Source organism: Centruroides vittatus, unplaced genomic scaffold (assembly GCF_030686945.1).
Source record: "Centruroides vittatus isolate TY-2023 unplaced genomic scaffold, ASM3068694v2 contig_767, whole genome shotgun sequence".
In the NCBI taxonomy this organism is placed as follows: Eukaryota; Metazoa; Arthropoda; class Arachnida; order Scorpiones; family Buthidae; genus Centruroides; species Centruroides vittatus.
This window is the reverse complement of record NW_027122496.1, coordinates 830,067-856,761: the sequence shown is the minus strand read 5'-3', so window position 1 is coordinate 856,761 and position 26,695 is coordinate 830,067. Positions and strand designations below refer to the sequence as shown.

Here is a 26,695-nt window from a genome sequence, read left to right as displayed (position 1 = left end):
GAGACCCTTGTGATTTGTAAGCACATAGACAAAGTCCCCCCCCGAAAAATCCGTACATAAATATTCAATTTAAGTAAAAAGATGGATAGATTAATTAAATTAGAACAATTTCCGGTCGGTTCCTACAATTTTTTTTTTTTTTTATTGTACAAATTCCCCCCGATGTACAGTACTGTACATACGTATACACATACGAGAAAGCTGGTGTAACGCGATACATCGAGGGAGTCGAAATGTAAGCTAAGATATTGTTAATAGCGAAATTTATTACTAAAAATTCCTACATGATATCTGGAAAGACGTAAATAAAGCATTCATTTGATCAATGTCAAGTGGCGAGTTCTTTGACCCTCGATACCTCTACGCATGCGCCCCGCCAAGGGATAGAACTTCAAGGACGTCACACTCCGTTTTTGTCCCAAACGGGTCGCTTTTAAACTGGGTCGAGCCGAGTTGATGGTGTACATTAGCTATTTAAAATTATATATTTATATATAGCAATAAACTTTCGGGTAGTAAACACGTTAAAAGCTTTAAACAAACACCGGAGGCTTGAAAGTTTAAACACGGAGTGACGTAAGCGTGGTCACGTGGCCGAATACACCGGCGATTTCGTCGAAAGTTTATTATATTATGTCAGAAGAGAAAAATATTAATAATCGATTAATTAAATTTTTATAACTAATAAATGTAATTTAAATATGTTTTGTAATAATTTTTAAAAATGTATTATATTATAGCGATAATATATACATTCGCCAGTCAATAACAATAATTCGTGGAAAACAGTGTACAGTTCAATATGACGTTGCGTCACAATGTATTGTACTTTTATTTCATTATTAACCGATGTATTTTGAGTATTTTAAAATTAATAATAATAATAATAATAAAAGGAAAATAAATTCATGTTTTATAAGGAAAATTTATTTTGAAATATTTTTTCCCTAAATTAATTATTCTAAGCTTTTTAAAAAATTAATTATAATTAACGTGCTTCAATTTTAAAAAATATTTTCTTTAATGTTTTATAATTTAAATGCTAGTCAGAATGTAAATATAATTAAATTTCATTTATATAATTCGTATTATTATATAATTAATTTTGTTATAGTGTATGTATGTTTGTCCTATACATATACCTAAAAATAATTCATTTCTAATTTTGTAATTTATTACATGATAATGTGTATAATATAAATTTTATAGCACAAGCCATCTTATATTTTATTACTTTTCTTTATATAATAATAAATAATATACAGTAAAAATTTTGTTATATACGCATATATATACGGTAATACTATTATAAGTAATTATAAAATGTTGTTGTATATATATATATATATATATATATATCTAGTGTTCTGTCTTCGTGACAGGTTTTTATTTATATTATTAACATAAATCTAAAAGCTATAGATATGTTAATTTTTTTAATATTGCTACATACGAACTCCGATATAATAAAACGACACACGTATATAATTTCATTACATTGGGGTTTAAACAGAGAGGGAGCTATATTATATATAAAATCCAGCAACGAGTTGCGTAACATTCCCGGAAAAAAAAAAATAGTTAAAATTGTGTGCGAAGTCTTCTGTTCCGAGATTTTATTATTATTAATTATTATAAAACGGTAAAAATTTTAATATTGTGAGAGTATTTTTTATAAAACGCTTCTAGAGACGAGTTTTATAAAAAAAAAATAATAATAATTGTAATTGTTAATAAACGAAGAGTAAACTCTTCATTAAGTCCGACCCCATTCGAGATACGACACGTGACCCCTCTAACACCCGCCCCGTTGACCTTTAACCATCAAATTTAATAGCACCAATCCCCCGACACACAAACTTTCCCGCAAAATTTCAGAAATTTTCGACAAAAGGCACAGGAGTTATTAAGCTTCGAAGTGGATAAAGATAAACAAGATCGTGCCTTCCACAAAACACAAAAACACACACAATCAATTGTACATACAGAAATAAAACTCCAAATTTGTTTCCATTTCTCGACGTTCGAAAGTCTCCCGAATCCAAAAAATGTAAAAATCCTGGGTGGTCATATTTTTCGACCGAGCGCCATACTCCCCCCCGTTACGTATAACAGCCGGGAAAGTAATATATGTAATTACATACATTTAAATATTAAAAAATTGGAATCAAACAAACCTAAAAAAATCATTTCTTAAATCGCATTAATTTCGAATCGTTTCCCGTAAGCTATTATTAAAGGACACAGGTTTATTGTCATTCAATATATTAAAGCGAATACGCCGAAAAACAGGATATTATTAGATAAAAATCAATTGGATTGGCTTCGGAAAGCGAAGGAAGAAAATAAAAATCGAATAAAATATCATTTCTCGGAATTTACTTAAAAGGTTAGTAGAAAATACATGCAGAAACGAAACGATTCGATAATTATAATTAATTACGTTCGGCGGAGATAATCAGATTTCACGAAACAACCGAAAACGATTCGAAATTCAATTAAAAAAAGAATTTTTAAAAAAAATGTCCGCATCGACCATATTTTAATTAAAATATTGAAAAATTTTTCAATATTATTTTAATTTTTTATCCACTTTAATTTATTGAAAGGATCTGTAAATAACTGGGAATTAATAATCTAATAAATAAATAAACAATTTTAATTGAGTTAAGGCGAAAACGAAAGAAAATTTAATTGAAAATTAATTGAATGAACGAAAATAGCTTTTACAAGGTTAAATGATACACAATATGCAAATTTATTTCGTAATAGGAAATTATTTAATTTAAAAAATTACCAGTTTATGCACATTTAGACTTTTATAAAAAAATTTTTTAATAAAATATTATTTTGTATAAAATAATATAGACTTTTCTTTAAATATGTATTTTTTTTAAAATATAAATTAAATGTATAAAAAATTGTACATGAAGTTTAATTTTTGTACATTTAATTTACAAAATTCATAAATTTACAGTTTTCTAAAGTAATTTTGTTTATATTTAATTAAATAATTTGTAAATTATGTTACATAATTTTATAAACAAACTAAATTATAATTAATTTATAGAAACTTATAAGCTAATTATAATTAGTTTTTTTTAATTGTAATTTTATAAACTAATGATAAATTAGTGTTTATAATTTTTTCAGGGAAAAATATTAAAATATTCCCTACAACAGGAGAATATTTTAACTATTCTTCTAGAGTAGGGAATTATTTATTATTATTTTCATGTACTAGAAGAATATTTAAAATAACTCAACAATTTCAACTTTCTTAATAAAGCAGTAATAATAATATACGTGTATAAATTTCTGGAATATTGCCACAGAAATATTTCAATTACTCGGATTAAAAAGCCGTGTGTGTGTCCGTCCATATATAAAAATTTCCTACTTATTTTTGGAACATTTAAAAAAAAAAAAAAAAAATACATATAAGCAATTCGAGGATTGAATCATCGTAATTATTCGTAAGTTATACACCGAAAATAAATTTCGAGAAATTAAAAAATAAAAAAAAAATTAATATCCTTTTGTTATAAAAATATGCGTAGCAAATTATATTGCATGGTAATATTTTATTATTCAAAATTACAATTGTTACTACACGTGACGGTCACGTGAGAGGGGGAAAAACAGGTCAATCGAGCTCTTCGACCGGCATCCGGATAGTCATCAAAAACGTTACCACGAAAACGGCCGAGCTGCCCCCCTCCTTTCCTATCTTTGGCCAATTTTGAAGCTTAATTATTCATCATTTGCTTTTTAATATAATCCGAGAGAATGCGATTTTTATTTTTAGATTTTTATATTATTAAGAAATTTAAAAGCCGATTAAATTTGTACAGTAACCGGATAATCGGTTACCTATGTCATATATATATACACACATATATTTATAAATATAGACCGAATCAATCTAGTTCGGAGGAATTCCTTTTTTTTTTTTTTTTTAATTTAAAGTATGTTTAATGCATATGAAAAAAGGTAGAGCCAACATGGAAGAGGGAGGAGGAGGAGGAGGAGGAAGAAAAAAAAATGAAGACGTTCTGGTGATGGTATATTTATTTTAGAGATTATGCCACGAGTTAAAAATAGTTTCCGACGATTCCCCCCTCTCTCTCTCACGACCGGTTTTATGGTGGGATTAATGAGTTTGTTGGAACTATGTGGGTCAGATGTGGAGAGAGAAAGAGCCCTGGAGGGCAGGCGGACGACGATAAATTTAAGGTTTTGGGTGTCGGCCTTTAGAGACCCAGGTGATGCAGGAAAAAGAAAATTCCTGTGGGGGCGGAATATTAATAATAAACGAAGGTCTTACCTCTCGCCGTAATGGCCGACATCCCATTTTTGATTATATTACCGAGTAAACAATGACGTCACCAGAACACACACCGCTTTATATATATATGTATATACATGTAATATCTTTATTTTCCTACGCCCGAAGCTTGCCAAATTCATTTTAATAACTCGTTCCGATAAAGATATATTTTTATTATAAATTAATACGCTTTTAAGCAATAACAATTGCATATATATATATATAATACGTATTTTTTATTACATTAAGTATATAATAGCCTTACCGATTTTTCGGTTTAACCGTAAAAGTTGTGGTGTATATATATGTAATTTTTTTCTCGTGTTATCGTGTCGTTTATCTGAATTAATTAAGTTTGGTTGGATTGTTTGAGAATTTTATTGTCGCTTTGAGGAATTTATCTGTATGTATATTATGGTCGACCCCTCTCCCCGTTTATTTTATTTTATTTTATTGTTTGTTTAAAGTTAAGAATCGTGTACATTTTTGATTTATCGATTTTTCGCTGAGATGGATTTGAAATGGAGTTTTCGATAGTGATCGCTTTTCTGATACTTTAGTGTTTTTTTTTTCCTTTAAGGTAACCTTTAAATCGTTTCTTCGTTGAAAGTCACCAGACAAGAACATTCTCATTCAATTTGACCTCTTTACATAAAAGTTTTAAATTTGTTATTGATTATTTTTTTCTTTTGCATTCTTTAAATTTATTTTCCTAAATTGTATTTAAGTACACAATTAAAAACAAAATTAAACATTCAGAATAAGTACTTTTAATTGTTTATTAAAATATATCATTTATTTATTTATATTTAATGTATAGTTTCTTCTTGTTTGTTTTATATTGTTTAATTATTACTAATATTATACTTAATTATTTTAATATTTAATTGTTTAAATTAATCGAAAATGATGGTCATTAATTAAAATTTTTAATTAAATTCGTCATCAACAGATGTCAACTTTTTGTTTGGGTGATAAAAAAATCCGCGAATCTAATCACGTGCTTCGAACTGCCACTCGCCAGATTTCTGTATTCAACGTTTATGACTCATTCATTATTCACTGTTTATAGCCCGTATATTTATATACCAAATTGTTATAAAAATACGCATTTGTCTTCATTTAAACAAAAAGAAGAGAGAGGGGGAGGGAATGCGCACTTTCGAGTTTTGTTAGAATAATTGCGGATCGTATCCTCTTTTGAAAATTTAGCGCGTGGGACAATAAATAAATATAGATTAATGCCGACTTAGTTTTAATTTTCTGCACTATTTAGCGTGATTTAATCTGAGATACGATGAATTATTACTCCATTCAATCTTCTTCGACGTCACACCAGACATTACAACGCCATCTGGTGTGTAAAAGGTTACTTAGTTTCGAGTTCATAAATATTCATTCCCCCTCTTGTAACTCGTTTCCATTGTTGAAATTGATATATTTTCGTTGTGTTGAAGAATATTTAAATTCTGAAATTGATTATTATTACTATTGTTATATCATTGTGTTACGGCAATTGAATAGAGGTGAAGTTTACAATTTCATCAATTTCAGAAGCAGATCCATTGTAAAAATAAAAATAAAATCGTATTACTGAAACAGATGAAACGGAAGTCTGGAGTGAACGGTTGGGTTTCAGGAATCGATTTATAATGATCTGATGCCGAAATTGAACTGTTTAAATAAGACATTGTACTGTCTCGTGTTCTATAATAATAATAAAATAAATGTCTTCCGAAATCTTGCAGTGTTTTCGTAAGCGATTTCGCTCGTATTATTATGTTAAAGACGGAATAAAGACGTTTACTAAATAGGTTATAGCTGCAAAAAATTATACAAATTATCAAAACCGGAGCCAAAACGTATTTATTTATTAGTTAATTGGCATTCTTCTTGTATTTAGTGTCATAACTGTTTTAAAAAAACAGAATTAATTTTGTTCTCGTTTGACGAGATGATAGCGCAGTATAATATATATAAAATTTTATAAGTTCCAGATGTTTTTATTAAAAAAAAAGAAAAAGTTGTCGGGGCAGTTTCCCCTTTTAAGAAAGGTCCAAGCTTTAAAATGGTTAAAATTTATTTAAATATTCCATGTTTTTTCGAAACAATTTCCTTACAATTTCATCCAAACAACGTAATCAATCCATCTAAAGTTCGCGTGTTAACTAGGCTCCGCCCGAGACATTTAAAAAAAAAAAAAAAAACTTTTGGAAGAGATAAAGTGATTACTAAACTCCGCCCAATAATGGATTTGACTGCCTTTACGTACTGTACCTGTCAAAATAACGAAGTGTGTTTTCGAGAAGGCACACGAGAACCAATTTTTATTATTTTTATTTTATTTATTTAAAAACTGTTAGGAGAGTTTTCAAAAGCAATCGGTAAACGAAGTTGTGTTTTATAAAAGTTTAATGCCTTTTAGTTGGACGAGAAGGAGCTGCTAATTCGCAAATCGAGCAGAAAAGATTGGCAAAGTTATAAAACTCGAGTAAACGCTAACGATTTAATTAAATTTTCAAAAGAGGAATCGAAACGAATATTCACTTTTATTAGTTTTAATTAACCGCAGAGTTTCTGTAAAGTTTCGTGCTTGAATTACAAAGCTATTTTTCCCAGACCTTGTTATCGATTCTGAGATTGTAACGTGTTACAACGTTTCGGAATTTCTCCCCCTCCTCCGTTTTAGCAATTTTCTTTTCTCCTCTTATTTAATTCACATTTTTATTTTATTGAAAAACTTGGCTATCTTATCCCATTATTTTCAGATAAATAACTTTTGATATTAAAGAGAAGATTCGGACTTTTATTTATTTAATATCTAAAAATGTGTATCATCTGTATCTATTATATTTCTTCCTCCATCTCCTTGTGCTATGAGAAAATTGAGTAAATGTTCTCGGAAGAGTTTCGCTTTCTTCCCAATTGTTTAAAAGAATTAATAGAGTTGGAGAGGATTAAATTGGAATTTGTTTGCATTTCCTAACTAATGAGGTTGTTTAGAAGTTAGCTAGGTGGATTTTGACATTAATAAATTTGCAAATATTTGATTATCTTTATTGGAATTTGGTGTCGGGATACGACTTTAATTTTCTCTAGTTGATGGAGTGTTATTGATGTTTAAATGACTTAAAATATATTTTGTAAAGATTCTGTTTAATTTCAATCTCGATAAAGTTTGAACATTTTAATCGAATTAAGTAAATTAATAACCTTAACTTTTTCCAGTACTTTGTTCTTCCTTAATTAACTTATCTTGTTTCTTCTTTCATAAAAATCTTCCTTATTGCTGCAATGAAAAAAATAAGAAAAAATAAGTAGACTGCTTTTTTATTGGCTAAGAAAAAACAAATTAATTTGTACCTTATGCTGAACTTTATAGTTATATACTCATTACATTTTAGTTTAATATTCTAGCAGTATATGCAAAAGAAAACAAAAGAAATTTTAATTAAAAGTTGAAAATTATATCCAAATAAAAAAAAAACAATATAATTAGGGAAAATAAATTTAAATAGATATAATATATATATATATATAACTTTTATCTTCTCTAAACAAGATAGAGCATTAGAATATTAAAAATTAAATTAAAATATCCAGCAGCTACATAAATTATTTTTAAAATCATTTGATACTGATTTCCACTAGCTGCTATTGTCGTGCTGTAGACAAGTGCATTTAATATCTAAACGTATCGTATTTTGATTTGGATTAATTAAATTTAGATACTTGTAAAAACTTTTATAACTCTCCGACCTATTCGGGAATATGCATATAAAATTTTATTATTTAATATCGCCGTAAAAACTGCCTTTAAAATAAAAGAAATATGATAATTTTATCATTAAATTCTCTAGACGATAGCATAAAAGATATTTTAAAATATTTTATTGACAATTGATTAGACTACGTAACAATCCGACGATTACGACCGAAGTTTATCGTGAAAATCAATCTGTTTTATTATTTCTCTCCTTATCGGAATATTGTATTTATAGATACAATCTATATACGGTACTTTATCTTATTTCTGTTCATGACATACTTTCTTTCTTAGATAAGAGATACGGTTTGATTTATAAATGATATAAATCATATTAATGTTAATGCAATTTATTTAATTATAAATCAATTCCCTTTATACTCTTATTTACGAGATTAAATTTAAAAACTTTAAACATTATATAAAAAGATTAAATCACAAAGGGGTGATTCTATTTTTGTTAGACATTTAAAACCCACTGGATACTTTAAATAATAGATTTCCTTATTTAAAGTACTGAATTCATCTCCTTTAAAAGGACTAAATTGAGGAATTAACTTAATAGATTTCTATAAACTCTTTTATTTATTCCATTCAGCATTGGAATTAAACTGTATGTAAATTATTATTAATCCTGTTATTTGATAATGCGTTATGAAGAACGAGAATAAAGGAGCATTATTATCTTTTAAACGTACTTCTCCGGCGTTATGTAAGTTGCCCATTTGAACGGTTGAGTTTATTGGTTGTGTACTGTATTTACGTAGCTTTTTTATATCACTTGACAGAAATGATGATGAATGATGACAGATACCAGTCTTACTTGAAACAGTCATTATATTTAGATGACTAATAGTCGTTATATGTAATTTCGAAATAACTTTCCATTATACAGAATTTTTCTTAAGATATGACTGTGTTCTATAAATTAAATGTAAATATATTTTGGATATTTTGCAAAAAATTATATAATTATTCAATGTGAGTTTACGTCATCCCTCGTTTATCTATAAAAAGTCAGTTGTAAAGTTTGGGAGGGGAAAAGAAATCAAAAATGGAAATTTGACCACCATGATGTCAGATTTTGGTCAGATTCCAATTATTTAATTATGGCCATCTTCAAGTTTGACGGTGGTCATTGGCCTAGAAAAATCCCTTTTCTGGAACACATTTCTTAATTTAAAGAGATTAATATGAAAATTTCCAAATTAATTCGTGGAATTTTGAATTACTCATTGTGTATTTGACAGAGTGACATTCCTGCAACATTCTAGCACATACAAAATGCAATTATTTAGAGAAGTTTTCTAAACATTTAGATTAATGATCCCACTTATTGTGCCTTAGATTAAAATGATAAGATGTAACAGAGCTTCTAGAAAAATATTTTAATTCAATATTTCTTTTCTAATTTGTATTTTTTTTTTAAACAGGTGATAACCAAGATCCTGATGCTTTGGGAATATGTATTATAACGTATCCCAGGTATCTACGTTATAGTGCCATGTTAAGGCGTTTGAACGGAGAGGTCGGAAAATGGCTAAGCAACACGTTGATAGTAGCATTGGGAGGTTTTACTGTGTCCAGTCGTAATGTGTATATTTTGTTTTGTAGAGACTTTTTTGATCATGAAGGTCTAGCACAAAACGATGCCAACTGTGATCATCTAGGTAATTATTATTATTATAATACAGCATAACTTTAATAATACTTCAAATTTCATAACGAAAATCTTCTTGACAGCGCCCATTTTTAAAGGTCGGCCAAGGAAAAAGAAATCCAAATCCCTCACCAATTCAGATTATCAGTATGCCGAAAACAATGGGAACAAGGTTAGGTTTTACTAAGATTCCTTTTCTACTAAACCCGCAATCAAAGAAATTTTACAAAATTTAAATCCTAGATTATCTAAAATTTAAAATTACAAGGCCTTGATGTACAGAAAGTGATTTCCTTAGTTTATATAAGCAAGTGTTTGTTGCATAATAAAAAATGCCTATATAGGTTACAGGCAGCTGTGAAATACTAGAATAACATACCATTATCTGGTACATAATTCCATCATTTGTTTATGACTATATAATTTAGATTTCTGGTGTTATTTTTGTTTGATATAAGAAATTAGATATCAAATAAAGTAAATAATATAAATTCATGCAATTTTAAATATAGAAATTAATTTATTTATAAAAAATTTAATTTAAAATGTGGAAAATAATGAACCAAATGATTAATTTTTGTTTATTTATGCATAAAATTTTTTAAATTATTCCACTTTAGATTAAAACAAGTACACCAAAGAGACCCTTGGGGCAGATGGAGGAGGGATTTCTCCGAAATCTTTTTGAATTTATGAAAAGTCGAAATACTCCTATTCATAGAGTCCCAAATTTGGGCTTCAAACAAAGTGAGTAACTTACAACAAGTTTTTTTATGCGTAGATTAAAGTCTAGTTTTTTGATAAGAAAACATACATTTTGCAGTCATGCTAGACCATTCATCAAAATTCCTAACTTGATTTTTAAAAAAAATGCAGTTTATTTTAAATTATAAATAAATAAATATAAATGGGAAAAAAATAAAACAGAATTAGATTTTTATATTTCTGATTTCATGGTTTCCATTGACCTATTTTTCCGTAATTCAATACAAAAGTTTGTTTAACATTATTTGAAGAATCAGGTTTAGAACTTTTCCTGGTCCAGTTCACATCAATTAAGGTTATTATGATCTGTGTACGGCATACGTTGATGGAACAATTCTAACCGAAATTGACCCACTTACCGAAATGAATAATGATAGAAAATTAAACAAATCACAAAAGAAAATTTTAATTCCAATTTTATAGATGAATTATCTACCAATATGTGTCACATACACATACAGTTTTATTCTTTAAACAAACAATACAAAAAAATAATATTTTTTATGAATAAAAAAAAAATTCAATAATTTTCTTATTATTCAAATTTTTATTTTCCAGTTGATCTCTACCTCTTTTTCTCCCTTGTACAAAAATTAGGAGGATATGAACAGGTAGGTTAAATATATGTATTAAAATTATTTAAACTATAAAATTAACCAAATAAATAATAAATTTAGACATTACAGTATGCGTAATATTTAAAAAATATTTTTGATGATGACATTTGTTTATTTCCTTATACAATTAGACTTGTTTGTCCTTGCTTGAAATACCGTGATCATTCATAGGAACGACTTATAAATAAATTAAGCACGTCGACATTAAATAATACGTGTTTTTTAAAGAAAAACTGTATAAATTTACAGTTAATAAATTGATTATTAAATATTTTAAAGTAATATAAACTTCTAGCTATTTTTGTTTGCTTTTTCTGTCTCCTGAAAGCATTCATTGACTTCTTTTGGTATAATTATAAATAAAGTACTAAACTCGAAGAGTTTACTCGATGTAATTGATAACGACGATTGCCGGTGTCGCAACGGCCCGAAATGTTTTCCCAAATTACCAAATTTAGAATAAGCTTAGTAATTTAAACTTATCGGAACATTTTTTCTCGAGAATATAAACATTACGTATAAAAATAGACGACTCGACAACATTTTAAAAAAAATTCCAATCGAAATAATGCGCAATATACGTCCTAAACTATTTATATTCATTCAGGAAAGCTGTATAAACAGATGGTCATTTTTCATATCCTTAAATGCATTTTTATCAATCTGCAGCTGTTTTTAATTGCTCGTGTTTCTTGGAAATGGAATTTAAATATTTTTATAATTAACATATACATTTCCTTTTTTTCCCCCCCATTTTCTTGTTTTAATGGAGTTGCTGACAATGCTATTTTATTAAATTTTATTTTTCTAGTAATATTATATTCTGTAATTAAACAAAAAAAAAAAAAAATCTGTAGGGGTGTATAAGAGTTAGATATTCTAGATAAAAATATTCAGTTTAATAATCTTGACGATCAGAATGACATTACAATATTGGGTGGAGTTGAGTAATGTCTTTATTGGTGATGTGCACACTTCCCATTATCCAAGTTAATGACATATGACCTCGAATGGATTTATCATCACTATAATATTCTTTGTGTGTTTACAAATAAACAGCTCTTGACAATTGTAGTTAGGACGTGGACATTATTCCAATCTTTAAAGACTGAAAGAATAAATTTTTTTAATAGAAATGTAAACAGGAGATTCCCCGCATATATTAATATTTAACCGAATAAGCTAGTTTGATAGAAAATATGTCATATGCTATTGTATGAATATAGTGGCCTCTAAAGAGGTAAAACTGAATTGCAAAATGTTATTATTTGTCGTGTTTACTTTTGTTGTGTTTCAAGGAAAGAGATATTTTAATACATTTCTTGATAAATTTGTCAGTGGAATATAAATTGAAACATGATTTATTGAAGTAATATTAAATTTTTTATTATTATTTAAACTTTGGTATTACCAGTTATAAAATGTAAGGAGTATTTTTCAGTATGAAATCATGATTACTCATTATTTTAAATTAAACAGTGATAAATATAATGTTTAAAATAGATGTATGTTAATTAAATTAGTTGTGGGGAGAGAAGGGCGGGAGGAGGCTATGTTTTTGAAAATGTGATAAATGCTTATTGATAAGGGAACTACGGTACAGAATTGGTGGCTGCACCAAGGTCAACTCTGTTTTTAGAATATAAGATTTTGTGTCCAGCTACAGTTCCTCCTGTGGTTCAGAATTCACAAAATTACGTTACAAATAAAAATGCTCTTCTTGTAATTAATTTAACAGAAAATTCCTTGTAAAAAATTTAAATTTTTAGGATGATCGGTATTTGTTTCATACCTAATATATAAACTATAATTAAAAAACTAAAAATAAAGATTATTATACAGAAACTTTAAATTGTGTTTAAAATTTAACACAAAGTTAGAACTAATCAACTGCTATCATTAAAAACTGAATATCAAATTTCATAAATTGAAATTGTTAGAAGTGAGCAGATTTTAGTCTCTTTTTTAAATTAAATTTGATTCCTTAGTTAAAAAAGCATTGTATCAAAATTTGTCCAGTCAGCTTAACATTGTGTTAATGGATATGTGGAGCAAAAGAATATAAATAGGACTTGATCATTGATGCTGGAAGTGAATATAAAAAGAATTTTCCTGGAATTTCTAATTAATTTTGTTTTTATTTCTTTTTTTTATGGTATAAAAAACCTTACTGCTTAATTTGAAACCAAAATTTGTTTTAAAAATATAAAGAAAATTAATTAAAAATCTCACAAAAAGAAAAATTGTTACTTCAGGATTGATATAAAAGACTTATTATTTATGAAATTTGCTGAATGCAAAATGTAAATAATAATCAAACTTATTTTTTTTTTAATTAGATTACTCATAAGAAACAATGGAAATTAGTTTATGATGAATTGGGCGGTAATCCTGGAAGTACCAGTGCAGCTACATGTACACGTCGTCACTATGAAAGGTAAATAATCTAACAGTCGTAGACAATATCCATTCTATTTCATCAATAGTTAAGATTTTATTCAATTCATTTCAAAGGTATCTTAGCACTTACGCTACGTATTTGCTTATGTTTCCTTTGAATTCGTCTATAGCCATATTATAATTATGGTTCCAAAGGTAACAAAATGGCACAGGAAATTAAATATAGAATTTCATTACATTCGTCTATATCAAAATAAAGATACTACATATATCGATATTTCAGGCTTTTACTTCCTTACGAACGTCACCTGAACGGAGAAGACGACAAACCTCTTCCTCCTCCGCCACCTCCAAGAATCCGTAACAAAAAACTGAATTCCGAGAAAGATAAAAATGAACTGAATCAGGATGATATAGTCTGCTTGTATGCAGATAATGAGATTTCGCAAAATAGAAGCGACGATAAATTATATGATATCAGCAACGGAAAAGATGGCGAATTGGACAGTCATGATGAATACATGGACGACAGTGAAGAGAAGCAAGAATGGCTGGATAACATTAAAGAGGAAAATGTGTGTGAACTTGATTCAAGTAACTGTTTAACAGAGAACCAAAATCCTGCTTTTATAATCAATAGGGTAAGCATTATATTAAATCATAATTTAAATACAGTTTTGATTATGATTGATAAACACAAACAAAACAATGGTAATACCAAACATAAATTTAGATTAATGAATTATTTATTTTTGAGTGTATGAATATACAGGGTGTTTTTTTAAACTGACGGTATTAAGAGACATCTGTAGAGCAATCTAACGGCCGAACTGTCGCCAAATTTGGGAGAGTGACTAAGGACGACATGGGAAAGAGATTCCGTGAAGAAAATAGTAGTATCAAAATTCGCCAGTGGGGGTGGATTTGGCGCTGTTGTAGCAAAACAGCTAAGAATTTGTTGAAGGTTCACAGACTGCACTTGTTGAAGATTTACAGGGGACCGTTGCTGGTAGTAGCAGTGCCTGGTGAGTGGCACTACAATTGGAATTGACGCCTTCGACGGTATGGCAAGTTCTGCGAAAAGTTCTCAAGTTCTATTCATACAAGATAAGCCACCTGCAAGAATTAAAACCAAACGACCATGCTACACGGTTGACATTTGCTCTGACATTTTACCTAAATTCAGGTAAAAATGGCTCTCATCTCCCCAGAGAATTATCCATGGCCAAGCATCGTCCACCTCTATCCTGGCAAGAAATGTCAGAGCAAATGTCAACCGTGTAGCATGGTCATTTGGTTTTAATTCTTGCAGGTGGCTGTGAACCTTCAACAAATTCGTAACTGTTTCGCTACAACAGCGCCAAATCCACCCCTACCGGTGAATTTGGGTACTACTTTTTTTCTTCGCAGAATCTCTTTTCCATGTTGTCCTTAGTTACTCTCCCAAATTTGGTGACAGTCCGGCTGTTAGATTGCTCTACAGATGTTTCTGAGTACCGTCAGTTTAAAAAAAAAATACCCTGTATTATTACTCATTGATTAAGAGGAAGGTAACATTGTAAATATTATTGTTTTCATCCCCATGTTTGTTTTGTAAAGAAATAATTTTTAAATTTTATTTATTCATTCTAAACTCAGAACAAACAAAATTAGGAACAACAGAAATGAGAACTAAATAAAGAATCTTGATACATTAATGCTACCATTTTAAATTATTATAATTATGTTAACTATTATCTAAGAATATCGTAACATACATTAAAACATTGGAGAACTGTTCAAGTTTTACAACTGTCCATTACAATTTCTCAATTTGTGCACCTTGTATCACATGGCACAGATCCAACTGATACCCAAATTCTTCCTACACTTGCTATCCATTGTCACTCCTCCCACAGAAGCCACAATTCTACGGCTCCTTGGATTACTCACATTGCACAATGACAAGCAATTCCGACTTTGCAAACTGCAGAATGCCTTCTCTTTTATGAAGTCGCCACTTTTGTTTACTGCACTTCTTACAAAAAGTAGATGAAAAGATGTTTGAATACAAGCGGGAAATGAAACTTGGACGGTTACTCAATCAATCGGTATACATTGCATGTTTCTTGGATAATAATTAACATAATTACAGTAATTTAAAATGGTTGCATTCATTTGGAAGACCCTGGATATATTAAAAACATTTGGTTTAATTTGTTTGGTGCTACTAAATTTAAATTCTTTTATTTTATGCAAGTTACATTAGTTATTTGCTACTCAAATTAGGTTAAAAAATATTAATTAATTATTTAGTAGTACATTTTAAATGCACAAAGCTAAGAGAATCAGATCTAATATATCTCAAAGCAACTGTAAGTGGCAGTAGTCAAGTATAATTTATATGCAGCTACTAAATGATGATGAATTATTGTACAGTACCTAACAGAATGCCATAAAGAATTCGATCATGTTACGGAATATATCCTTATAAAAAGCAATATGAAGTCTCTAGAATTTGCATGTCGATCACAATTGGAGATACATTATATTTGATACAAAGCTAAAATCATAGTCATAAATTTTGTTGTTGTTATGCTGTTAACACTATGTAGAACAAATACAACAAAATTACATTTTCAAGGTTCAAAGTATCCTCAATTCATAATTTAAACATAAATAACAGATAACACTATTAATATTAAAACTTTGCGTACAAATAAACTAACAACGGAAATACCATCCGTCATTCCTTTTAACTGCCGACAACAATGAGATTTTAGAGAGAATATTAATCGTTTAAGGCATAATATTTTTTATCATCAAAAAGAATCACAGAAAAGAATTAAATTATGCCAAATGGACAAAAGTCATATTTACTTTATATATAATCTGTAGTAAAGAAATTCTTTGACAATGCAAATAATTTTGCTTGTAATTTTCAAATTAACTGTGCAGGTAAGCTGTTTCAGGTTAAGCACATTTATTCATATTATTATTACAGAAAATTTAAAGCATATTATATATAAAAAGAAAAAAAAATCTTTGGAAAAATCAGGTTTATACGATTAAGTTATTCAAAAGGAAAAAAAACATGACAAAACATTTCCAAGTTTAATATAATCTTGGTGAACAATAACTCTCTAACAATAATAATTTTATTATAGTCGTCGTAAGATAAAAACATCACTAGATAAAAAAAAAACACATTTAATTGTATTATTTATCATCGCTAACACAATTTAATGGAAGATTTATTAGGAAAAAACAAAAGAAAATTTTAGTTTCCAAATCATTTTTCATTCATTTTTTCATTAAATAATAAATTTTGTTTCACTTTTTTCTATTATACTTTTATTAATATTTTCTTCAAAGAAATTGCCTCTTTCTTTCTTTTCCAATATAAGTGATAATTTAATTTACTCAAGTAAAATTAATAAATTTAATCCCCAGTTATGATTAATACTTCATAAAGAAATTACCTACTTCTAGATTTTAAAATTTATATGTTTAGTTTAGATTCTTTGGATCCGTCCTTGAAAGAAATATTTTTATTAACTACATAAAGCTTCTGTCGGTCGTCCTTGGAAATTATTGATTTCAATTAATTTTAAATTAAACAAAATTTATCAATTATTGAATTAAATAAAATAAACAAAAACATGTTGTTTGTCGAGTAAGCCATTTATCACATTTTTACATTTAAATTATGAGAAAATATTTCGTTATTACCTACGACAGAACCAGTTTTACCATTTTTAATTTATTGACAATCTGCTAAAATTATTCAAAGAAAAATAAGAAAATTTGAAGAATTTTATTAATTTAAATTGCACAAAATAGTTTCTACTAATATTAAAACTACCCAAAAGGAAAAAAAAAAATTAAAGAATACAGAGTATTGTCGGTACGTCCGCAAAGCACAATATCAAACGATTTTGGAAAAAACAATGCTCGATCGTAATAAATAAAGTATTTCTTAGAAACGTGTTAAAAAAGCAGTTCCTAAACTAAACAATCTACAAGGTCATTGATGATATGAATTATTCTATTCAATGACAGTACATGTTAATTATTAATACATTCTGTAAACAGTATCTGAATAAGTTTATTCGGTAATTAAAAGTATTTATGTTTTATATTATTAAATAATTTTTGAATTGTGGCAGATAGTAATCAGATCAGAAACCAGTTATAGGAAAACTTTAGTTGTTTTGCAACTGTGATTAAATAAATGGCTTATGTACATTTATCGTATTTTAAGTGTGCAACAATAAATAACGTTTAGATGAAGATTATAAAATTATAGGCATTGTGTTAGATTCAAATATTGTGTAATTTTATATTTAGCAATTAATGTACTCGGTCGGTGGCATAGATAATGCATTTTTTTTTACTGAGGTTAGTCGTTTAATGGAGCCATAATTGAAACTACAATTAATTCCTGCTTACATATGAACTGTTTCTCAAACTGAATTGCAGTTTCCACACCCACATCTAGGAGTTTTGCAAAAAATCTAGACAAAATTTATAATTTACGGTGACAATTATATATGCTACGAAAAAGTTAATAATAATATACTTTTAAATATTTTAATTTGACAGTTCATTTGACTTTAGATAGAAGTGTTAATAAATTATCGGTCTATAATACGGCTAATTAAATACTAAATAATTTGTTTTAGAGGTAGATAATTATGCAGTAGATTTACTAATTATAATAAATTGAGTTTTTGAGTTGATGTTTTATATATATTGATTACTATTGATTATTTTACAAAAATTTTCTTAAGGGTTCACAAGAAGAAATATTTTTATTCTGTAATTTTAAAAAATGTGGCATTTGAAACTTAGTCGCAGATAACAAAATTGCATGGCAGGACCACTACAGATTTCAATCAGGCGAGAAATGAACTATAGATATGATTATTGCTATACCATATACTATTGATCATATTAAAAATGAATAAAAGTCTTGTGAAAAACAAGAATTTGGGCCAGTGGCAAAATTTGAAAAGTCTGATAACCAATTTTCCCTATCTTGCCAGTCTCTTCTTACACAAAAGCCAAAAATATTTTACCTGCTAATGTTTAACTTCTCTTAATGAATCAATATTTGAATATTAATAACATCTACCGGTTTCTTGTTCGCAATAAATGCATTATCATATTATTCTATAATGCTTCAGCTATCGGGAACAATTACTAGAATTCATTTACAGTTTGGAAATTGTATCACGAATTTTCATTTGAGCTTTATAAGAACCATATTATCCGACCTTCATAAAGTTAATCAGAAACACAAAATTCACAAAATTTAGATCTTTCAACTTTGATGTAGCATTTGTTAAAGTATATCCTTTCGTCTCGAAATAGCTTCGAACTTTTTTCCTCTTAATTTCGTCGGAGAAAATAGTGGAAGGTCAAAGATCAAACTCCTATGTACGCTGAATCTAACTGCTTGCACTTGTCGTGACTTTATTTTGCCAAATCAACTTTTCATACCATTATTTTTTATCCCCAATATTTGGACAATACATATAGTTAATGATCAAGCAAACCATTAATGATGCTGCTTCAAATACTATTCAGTCAATGTGAGAAAATTTTAAATATAACAATACAAGTTCAAATTTTATAATTATTTCTTCACACTACATTTGACTTGACAATGCCCTACAGACTATGCTGGAAATATCAGTCACATAAGAAAATGCCTGCTAATTAATGTAAAGATGTGTTTTTCTTAATGGGATTAATATAGTAACTATTTTATTAACATTTGAAAAATGTTTATTTTGTAAGAAATTGACATTCCATAGTTCAATTTCATTGTAAAGATGAAATTGAAAAGTTAAAATTCAAAGTGACTTTGCACTTGCAATTACAATTCTTACTGCTGGACAAAGAAAGAATTGGATTAATGTATTTAACATAAATTTTAAAAAATTGGTATTAATTTAAATCAAATTTAAAGTTACTTCATTTGAAATTCATGTCTTTATTTTTAAATAGTCAACAGTACTTATCTAATGAATTTTCAACCATAATATAAGTACTGTTGCAGAGAAATGCAATTAAATTTCGTACAAAGCTTGAAAATTTATCCTAGTTAATTTTTATGCAAAGAATATTTGCATACTATTCACAAATGTTTTCTATAATTTCCATCAGAATTTTAAAACAAGAAATATTCTGAATAGGGTAAAATATATAAACCAGACATTCATAATATTCTGAACTAATGATTTTATGATATAATCATCAGCTAAGTTTTAGATTAGTTTCTCAAAGTTTGACGATTTGAATCTATCATTTGATGAATAATACTTTGTCATTACATAATAGAGAATGCTGAATAAGTAAAGGAGTCATCAGCTTAAATAAGATATAACATTTTTTGAGAATTGTACATCTCGGCTTCACGTCTCGCTCGACGGTTTTTAAATTAGACACGACCGTACTATTAAAAGCCTCCGAATTAGATCCAAAGCCAAGACGAACAAGTCTCAAAAAATGTTTTATCTTATTTAAACTGATGACTCCTTCACTTATTCAGCATTCTTTATTGTGTAATGATTTTACACAATCAGTGAGGGTAAAAGACATTTTGTAATATTATATCTAATTGATCTATATTTGAAATTTACACATTTTGGGATTTTAACCTGTGTGTGTGTGTAAGATATATATTAAATACTTTTTTATGGTCAACTATATTATGTATGTAAACAGATTTCAATAGCATAATAATTTCTTAAGAATAAAAACACAAATAAAAACGTCAGAAGGGCAAATCACGAATTTTAAAAAAGTTTTAATACATAAATCTTTTCAAAAATATCACAAATATGTGTGTATTTACAATTCATTGAATAATTTATAAATGATTCTTTCTTCCTCTATTACAATTTCAAGTTATACTGAGAGTAACAGTCACTAGCTGCAATCTACTGTATACACCTCTATATAAGTACCTATATATACAGTGTGATCTTAAAACTCCTCTGCAGTGGGAAATGGGAGGAACAAAGTAATGACTGCACATTGAAAGAGTGGATGTACTACTATAACTAACTCAAAATACACCTTAATCCAGTAACAAAACAAGTATCTTGATTTTTATTGTGTTGTAATAAAATAACTATTAAAAATTTAACTCAAAACATGCAATACAACGTGTTAATAAATCAGACCAACAAAATTAAATGGGTGTTAGAGGGGTTTATAGAAGCAATTTTGAGGGTCAATGCAACTCCTGAAGTTTCTTTGCTGCCCTGCATAGCAAATGTGTAGTATAGCAAGTTTTGAAAACAGACAAATGCATCTCAGAAAAGCAAAAACTGGAATTACAACAGAGAATTTTTTAAGGTCAGTAACTGTTATTGGGTTTTAACCCCGTAGGCTTTGGACCACGGCAGAGAATGTTTGTCAGTTATTATTTCAATTATTGATAACCACTTTTAATTGCATGCCAAGTTTTAGGTGCAATTAACAATAAAAAGATGGTAATCAATTAAAATATTTCAATGTCTGGACTATGCTACATAAACAATTGCTATACTGTCAAACTGTACAAGGCTTAAGTCCTACACATTATCAGCATGGATAGTGTTTCATGGTAGTATTTAGAACAGTGTGAATAAATAGTACTCTATACATAGCTTTAACATATATTTAATAATAATATCAGATTTCTCTATATGGTATTTATGCATTATAGAGCAGTAACCACTACCAAAAGTTTAAGAGCCTGAATCTCATAAGGGTGGCTGTGACAACCTCCAGTTCATATAACCAAAATTACTTGTATTGATTCTCTACTACCTACTTTTTTGTTGGTCTAATTTATTAATACCTTGTATTTTTATTTTGATACAATGGAACCTGGTTAATTTGAAATGCTTAGGATGAAAAAATTACATCTTCAAGTTAAAAAGTTTTCAGTTACCTAAGTATTCCTACCCGTGCTGTCATTATTGCACAACAGAATTCAATATTCAATGTATAAATGCAGTTGATAGGTCTACGAATGTGTTTCCTTTTCCATATGTTTGCATCAGATTCTGCAGCACTTTTGATTTTATTACTGTTTGCCTTGAAAAAGACACTCCAAAGTGGTTATCTCTTCTCTATTTTTTTTGGTTCCTTCTCTACTTTCTGAATTGTTTCAAATTTTGTCTGAAAAGTAATTAATCAGCTTTTGCTAGTGGCCATTTTGTCCTCGAATGGCACAAGATCCACTACTTCAGTGCCGAGCATTTTCCCCAAACTGGCTGATGCATCCGTCATTGGCCATTTGAGATAAAATGGCACCAATGACTTGTTTATCTGCTGATAAACATCTTAATATCATTTCATCTCATAGCAAGGAATATCACATGCACATACTGGCAAAAAAATTACAGAAACAATTTTCAGTTCAAGTTAAAAAATATCCCAATTTCATATTAACCAAGTCAAATTAACATGTAAATCCTTACATTAAAGTAATGGGGAGAAATATGTCTTTGAGTAAAAACAAATGTCAGTTAACCATGTTTGAGTTAAGCAGGTTCAACTAACTTGGAACTGTGATACTAATGATACTTTTTATGTAATCATTAAGTTATTTTTATATCAGTTTATTTTTGAACTATATATTATTCTCCTATTAGAAAGAATGTGTAATATTGCTTCCATTAGTATGATTAAATTATCAAGACTTTATTGAGATGGAAAATAGTATAATTTTCCTTTGCATTTTATGTAAATATAATAAATAGTGAGATAATACTAAACAACACAAATTAATTTTGATATGTTAATTAACTTTGCTGCTATGGTTCAGCAAGACTATTTAATCAAGATAATAGGATTAGAACAAACAAGATGTGTACGTATATATGAATTATTTAAAATTTTGCACAGATATGGTTTAATAGAATATTTTTAAAGATAGAAAATTTTAATTATAACATATCTTATTCATAGTCTTACATTAGTGATGTACTGTACACTTGGAGGCTATAGGTAGGATAGTATTTTAATATTGTAGTGTTCGACAGATATTTGAAAAAGTAGCGTATACAAAAACCCAATTCAATGAGTATTGTCAAACAGTCTGCCAGATTATTTATTGAGCTATATTATGGATAATTTTAATTAATCTTAATGTATTAAAAATACGTATAAAAGTCTAAAATGTCTTGATTTTCGTCACGTCAAATCACCAGGAACAAGTCTTCCATTATAGAGACGACCTTTTATTAGAGACTACTCTCCTGTGAAAACATGCAAAACGGTCTAAAAAATTCACAGTTGATAAGCTAAACAATTTAAAAATACTCAATTTCTTTCAAAAAATGGCTGACAAATTAACACATTAAAAAATACATATAAAAAAACATTCGACATGTCAAAAATCAAGACATTTTAGTCTTTTATACATATTTTTAATGTGTCAATTCATCAGCCATTTTTTGAAAGAAAAAAAAGTTGTATTAATATATCCTGACATATAATCTGGCAGATTGTTTGGCAACAGAATTTTATATATTTAGCAATTTAAAAAAATTTAATATATAATATCTTGTATATAATATCTTGTATTAAATTAATGTAATTTTAATTTTTGTTTTGTTCAAAAATTGTACAGTATATCAGTTTTCTCTGCATTTAGAAACCTTTAATACTAGGTATTTTAGTGCTTTCAATGAGTGATGCTCATTCTTAGAAGCATTACGTAAAAGGCAACGATGTTCTTTTCGCGTTGTATTCCCGAAGATAAGCATCACGTTCCCAATATCACCGGAATACCAATATCGAAGGCTTCTAAATTTCAAGAAAAACAATTTTATTCAAGTTCAATCATATTTGTGGAGGTAGAATATGTTTTTACAAAAAATTTAATTATTTCTCAAACATTTATTTTTTAGGTGTATCATTAAACTAAGACAAGACAAAATTATATTTAATTTTAAACATACCATTTATGCAATTTCCTGCAAATATTAGTTGATTTAAATGAAAATCTCTTGTTTTGTATTGACTGAAGTATTTATTTATATTCCTGAAAAAGAAAATAATGATATTAATTATAAATTTTAAATCATAAATCAAGAAGCAACAAAATTTAGAATAAGTCATAAAAAAATAAATTATTTCCTAATAATAGATATTTAATTACTTCACATAATAATGTATTAATATTCTCCTTTATTAAATAAGTAATTTTCCTCTCACTAATCAGAAATGTTCCATTTAACTTTATCACTGTAATTGATTTACGACTTTCGGAATATGAGAAATTATAAAACGAACGACGTCAAGTTACAATTAATTATTATTTAAAAACTACAAGATTATTATATAAGACATTTTCAAAGTGGATTGAACTTGCATATTTCGCTGTACGAAATAAAAAATAAATATTCAGTAATGTTATACTGTACAATTTTCTTGGATGGTGGATATAAAGATTTCAAGGAAACAAAGATAGAAATAAAGCGAATCAATCTGCCAAATTATCGGGCTATAATTTAATAATCACCGAGAGTGACCGGTATGATTATATCCAAATTAATAGCTCCGGAAGCAAAGATCGGACGGAGGTCGGGATAACTTAATCGGCAATGTATCTGCACGTTCGACGGGAGTCGCGGGTTTGAGACCCGTTCTGGTACAATTATTTTCTTCCAGAAATTCTAATTAAAATTATCGTGAGATGGCAGCCTAACTGCCTATCTGTAGTCAAGTTACTTAATTTCTAATTATTAAATTAGCCCAATAATATGACAGATTGTTTGGCATCAATTAAAGATGCATCTATGAAATTCGAAACATGTAAAATTGAGAGATAACCTTTGCCTATGTGATAAGTTATTTGGCATTGTATCGTGCTTAATTGGACTTACTGTATTAAAATCAGTTTGTTTATTGAAGTTGTCGAACAAAACATTTTAAGTTATTTGAATAAAAAGCTTTAATATGAGGTGCAATCAGAAAAACAGTTAAGTTTCCATATCTTAAGACAATATGTTCATTAGAAGAAAAAAGTAAAAAGTATTTGGGCATGACTAATATTAAACACACTATGATTTCCAATTGCACATTTTCCTTCCAAATGAATATTGCAAAATATCCTGTTACGAAAGTAAGTAATTAACATTTAGTATTTTCTTTTTTGATTATTATTTGTAAAAAATCTAATGCATGTATAATTTACTCTAACGCAAACCTAAATTACCCAATAAATACTTAAGAATCTAAAGAATATTTTATATCTAAATATTTGAGTGTGTTTAGAAGCATATTACAACTGTATGGCGTCGTCTCGTCCACCGAATTGAATTTTTTTGTTTATTTATTATAGTCTAAGGTATATTTCGTCAGTTTTTCAACTGCACACAGTACATTAAATCTAAAAAACTGAATTAAAAACACTGCACACGTTAATTTTTAAAAGATGTAATTCATTATAATGTATTGCTAATTTAAAAATAATATAAATCATTATATACGTCTTCATTTTTAACGTGTCATTAAAGAAAGAGAACCGTAAATTATACAGATTAATATTGCGCAACAATGTTGAAATAATTGAAAAACTAGGTCATATATTTTCACAAAGAAAATTGCAGTATTTTTAGAAAATACATCCTGTCGTCAATTGTCGGTTGCTCTGCAACCGTGCCATCTATGAACAAAAATAATAATACATTTTGTTTTTTAAAAATAAAATAATAAGGTAAAGTTAATGTTAAAAAAGAATTTTATTTTAAATTACTATAACTTGTACCGCCAATCCCAATATACTTAGTCGTTACGATAATCGTCCGCGAAACAATTAGATTCAAAATCATTCCGTACGATCGTTAAATTTTGCATTATAAATTGTAAACGAATTAAGTGCGATTACCGGGACGTCTTTCGAGATTTCGTTTGCGTATTTTTAATAAATAAACCGTCATTTTTACATTTGAACATGTTATAGCTTACTATATACAGAAATAAAGGCTCTTGTGTTTTCTATAATTAAATAATCAGAGGAAATAGCAATGTAACTCATTTAAGTGAAGAGCTTTTTTTGATTTCTTTCCAAGTGGTGACTCACGAATTGTGAAATGTGTAAATAAGTGAAACGTTGACAGTCAATAATTAGTCATTAACGGTGGTGTGTATGTACAGCACGTATATATTTAAAAGAAAAATTTATCATTATCGATACATAAATTACTTTGTATCAATACCATTTTTTATTTGGAATTGTGTTTAGGTTAAATTTTTAGAAAAATCAGAAGAAAATTGTATACATGTTAATATATGGATTTAAATTATTATTAAGAAGTTTTTGTTTTGAATGATTTTAGTAGATTAAATTTCATTAAACTTTAGCACTTTTTACTTTTTGGAGAGAGATTTTAATTTTTTTTTTAATGTAATTTTGATAGAATGGTTGTGAAGAAAGAGAAAGAAAGTGGAAAGAAATCAGAAAAAAGAATGCATTAGCAAGAAATTGGGTAAATTTTGAGACAATTTTTTACTTTAAAAACACTAATCGTATCAAAAAATATTTAAAGTTAGTTGAGTAAACGCACATCTTATTCAATATATACAGGATGATCTGAAACAGTGATTCCCAAAGTGGGGGCTACCACCCTTAAGGGCAGTATAAAAGTTGAAATGATGCTGCAAGACAAAGGGGACAAAAATTCATTTTGAAACAAAAAATATATAGAAAATACATGCCCTAAAAGGGGCAATAATCAAAGAAATTTGGGAAAGACTGATTTAAAAAAGAACAGTAAAATACAAAAGTACAGTGATTCAGGACTAAAAGAAAAATATATATATATGTTTTTTATGTAAATATTTTATATATATATATAGAGAGAGAGAGGGAAAAGTATTATAAAAATGTGAAATGAAAAAGGTTTGTAGGCCAGATTTGAATTACCAAATTTGAATAAAGATTTATACATACTTGAGAGTGAGAGAAAGACTTTTGTTCATTTATGTATTCTGTAATGAAATAATTTATTGACAGTTTTTATATTGTTTACGACAGAGAGCTTGTTAAAATTGATCCGAAATCTACGGTTGCATTTATATAATGTAGTTTTTAATACACCAAAGCTAGTTCATTTCTATTGGCCAATGCTCATGTTGCATCTAGCTTTAACATTGAGTTTTAGCAA

The 26,695-nt window shown here is 28.0% G+C and overlaps 1 protein-coding gene and 1 long non-coding RNA gene across 5 annotated transcripts in view; one reads left to right on the top strand and one right to left on the bottom strand.

Moving 5' to 3' along the window:
- Positions 1–26,695, bottom strand: part of LOC136981560 (uncharacterized) — a 42,108-nt gene that overhangs the window by 4,518 nt on the left and 10,895 nt on the right. For both annotated transcript variants that reach the window (XR_010881738.1, XR_010881737.1), the window contains exons 2-3: positions 23,486–23,568; positions 7,544–7,619 (exon numbers count right to left, since the gene is read on the bottom strand). This is a non-coding gene — a long non-coding RNA (uncharacterized lncRNA). The remainder of the gene's footprint in view (positions 1–7,543; positions 7,620–23,485; positions 23,569–26,695) is intronic.
- The window catches only part of LOC136981549 (uncharacterized), a 62,432-nt gene that overhangs the window by 29,513 nt on the left and 6,224 nt on the right, over positions 1–26,695 (top strand). For 2 of the 3 annotated variants that reach the window (XM_067277859.1, XM_067277861.1), the window contains 7 exons: positions 9,530–9,766; positions 9,840–9,928; positions 10,377–10,503; positions 11,080–11,132; positions 13,478–13,575; positions 13,822–14,179; positions 25,949–26,017. In XM_067277859.1, the coding sequence (XP_067133960.1) occupies positions 9,530–9,766; positions 9,840–9,928; positions 10,377–10,503; positions 11,080–11,132; positions 13,478–13,575; positions 13,822–14,179; positions 25,949–26,017 (1,031 nt within the window). The remainder of the gene's footprint in view (positions 1–9,529; positions 9,767–9,839; positions 9,929–10,376; positions 10,504–11,079; positions 11,133–13,477; positions 13,576–13,821; positions 14,180–25,948; positions 26,018–26,695) is intronic. The other variant, XM_067277860.1, reaches the window with a different exon arrangement.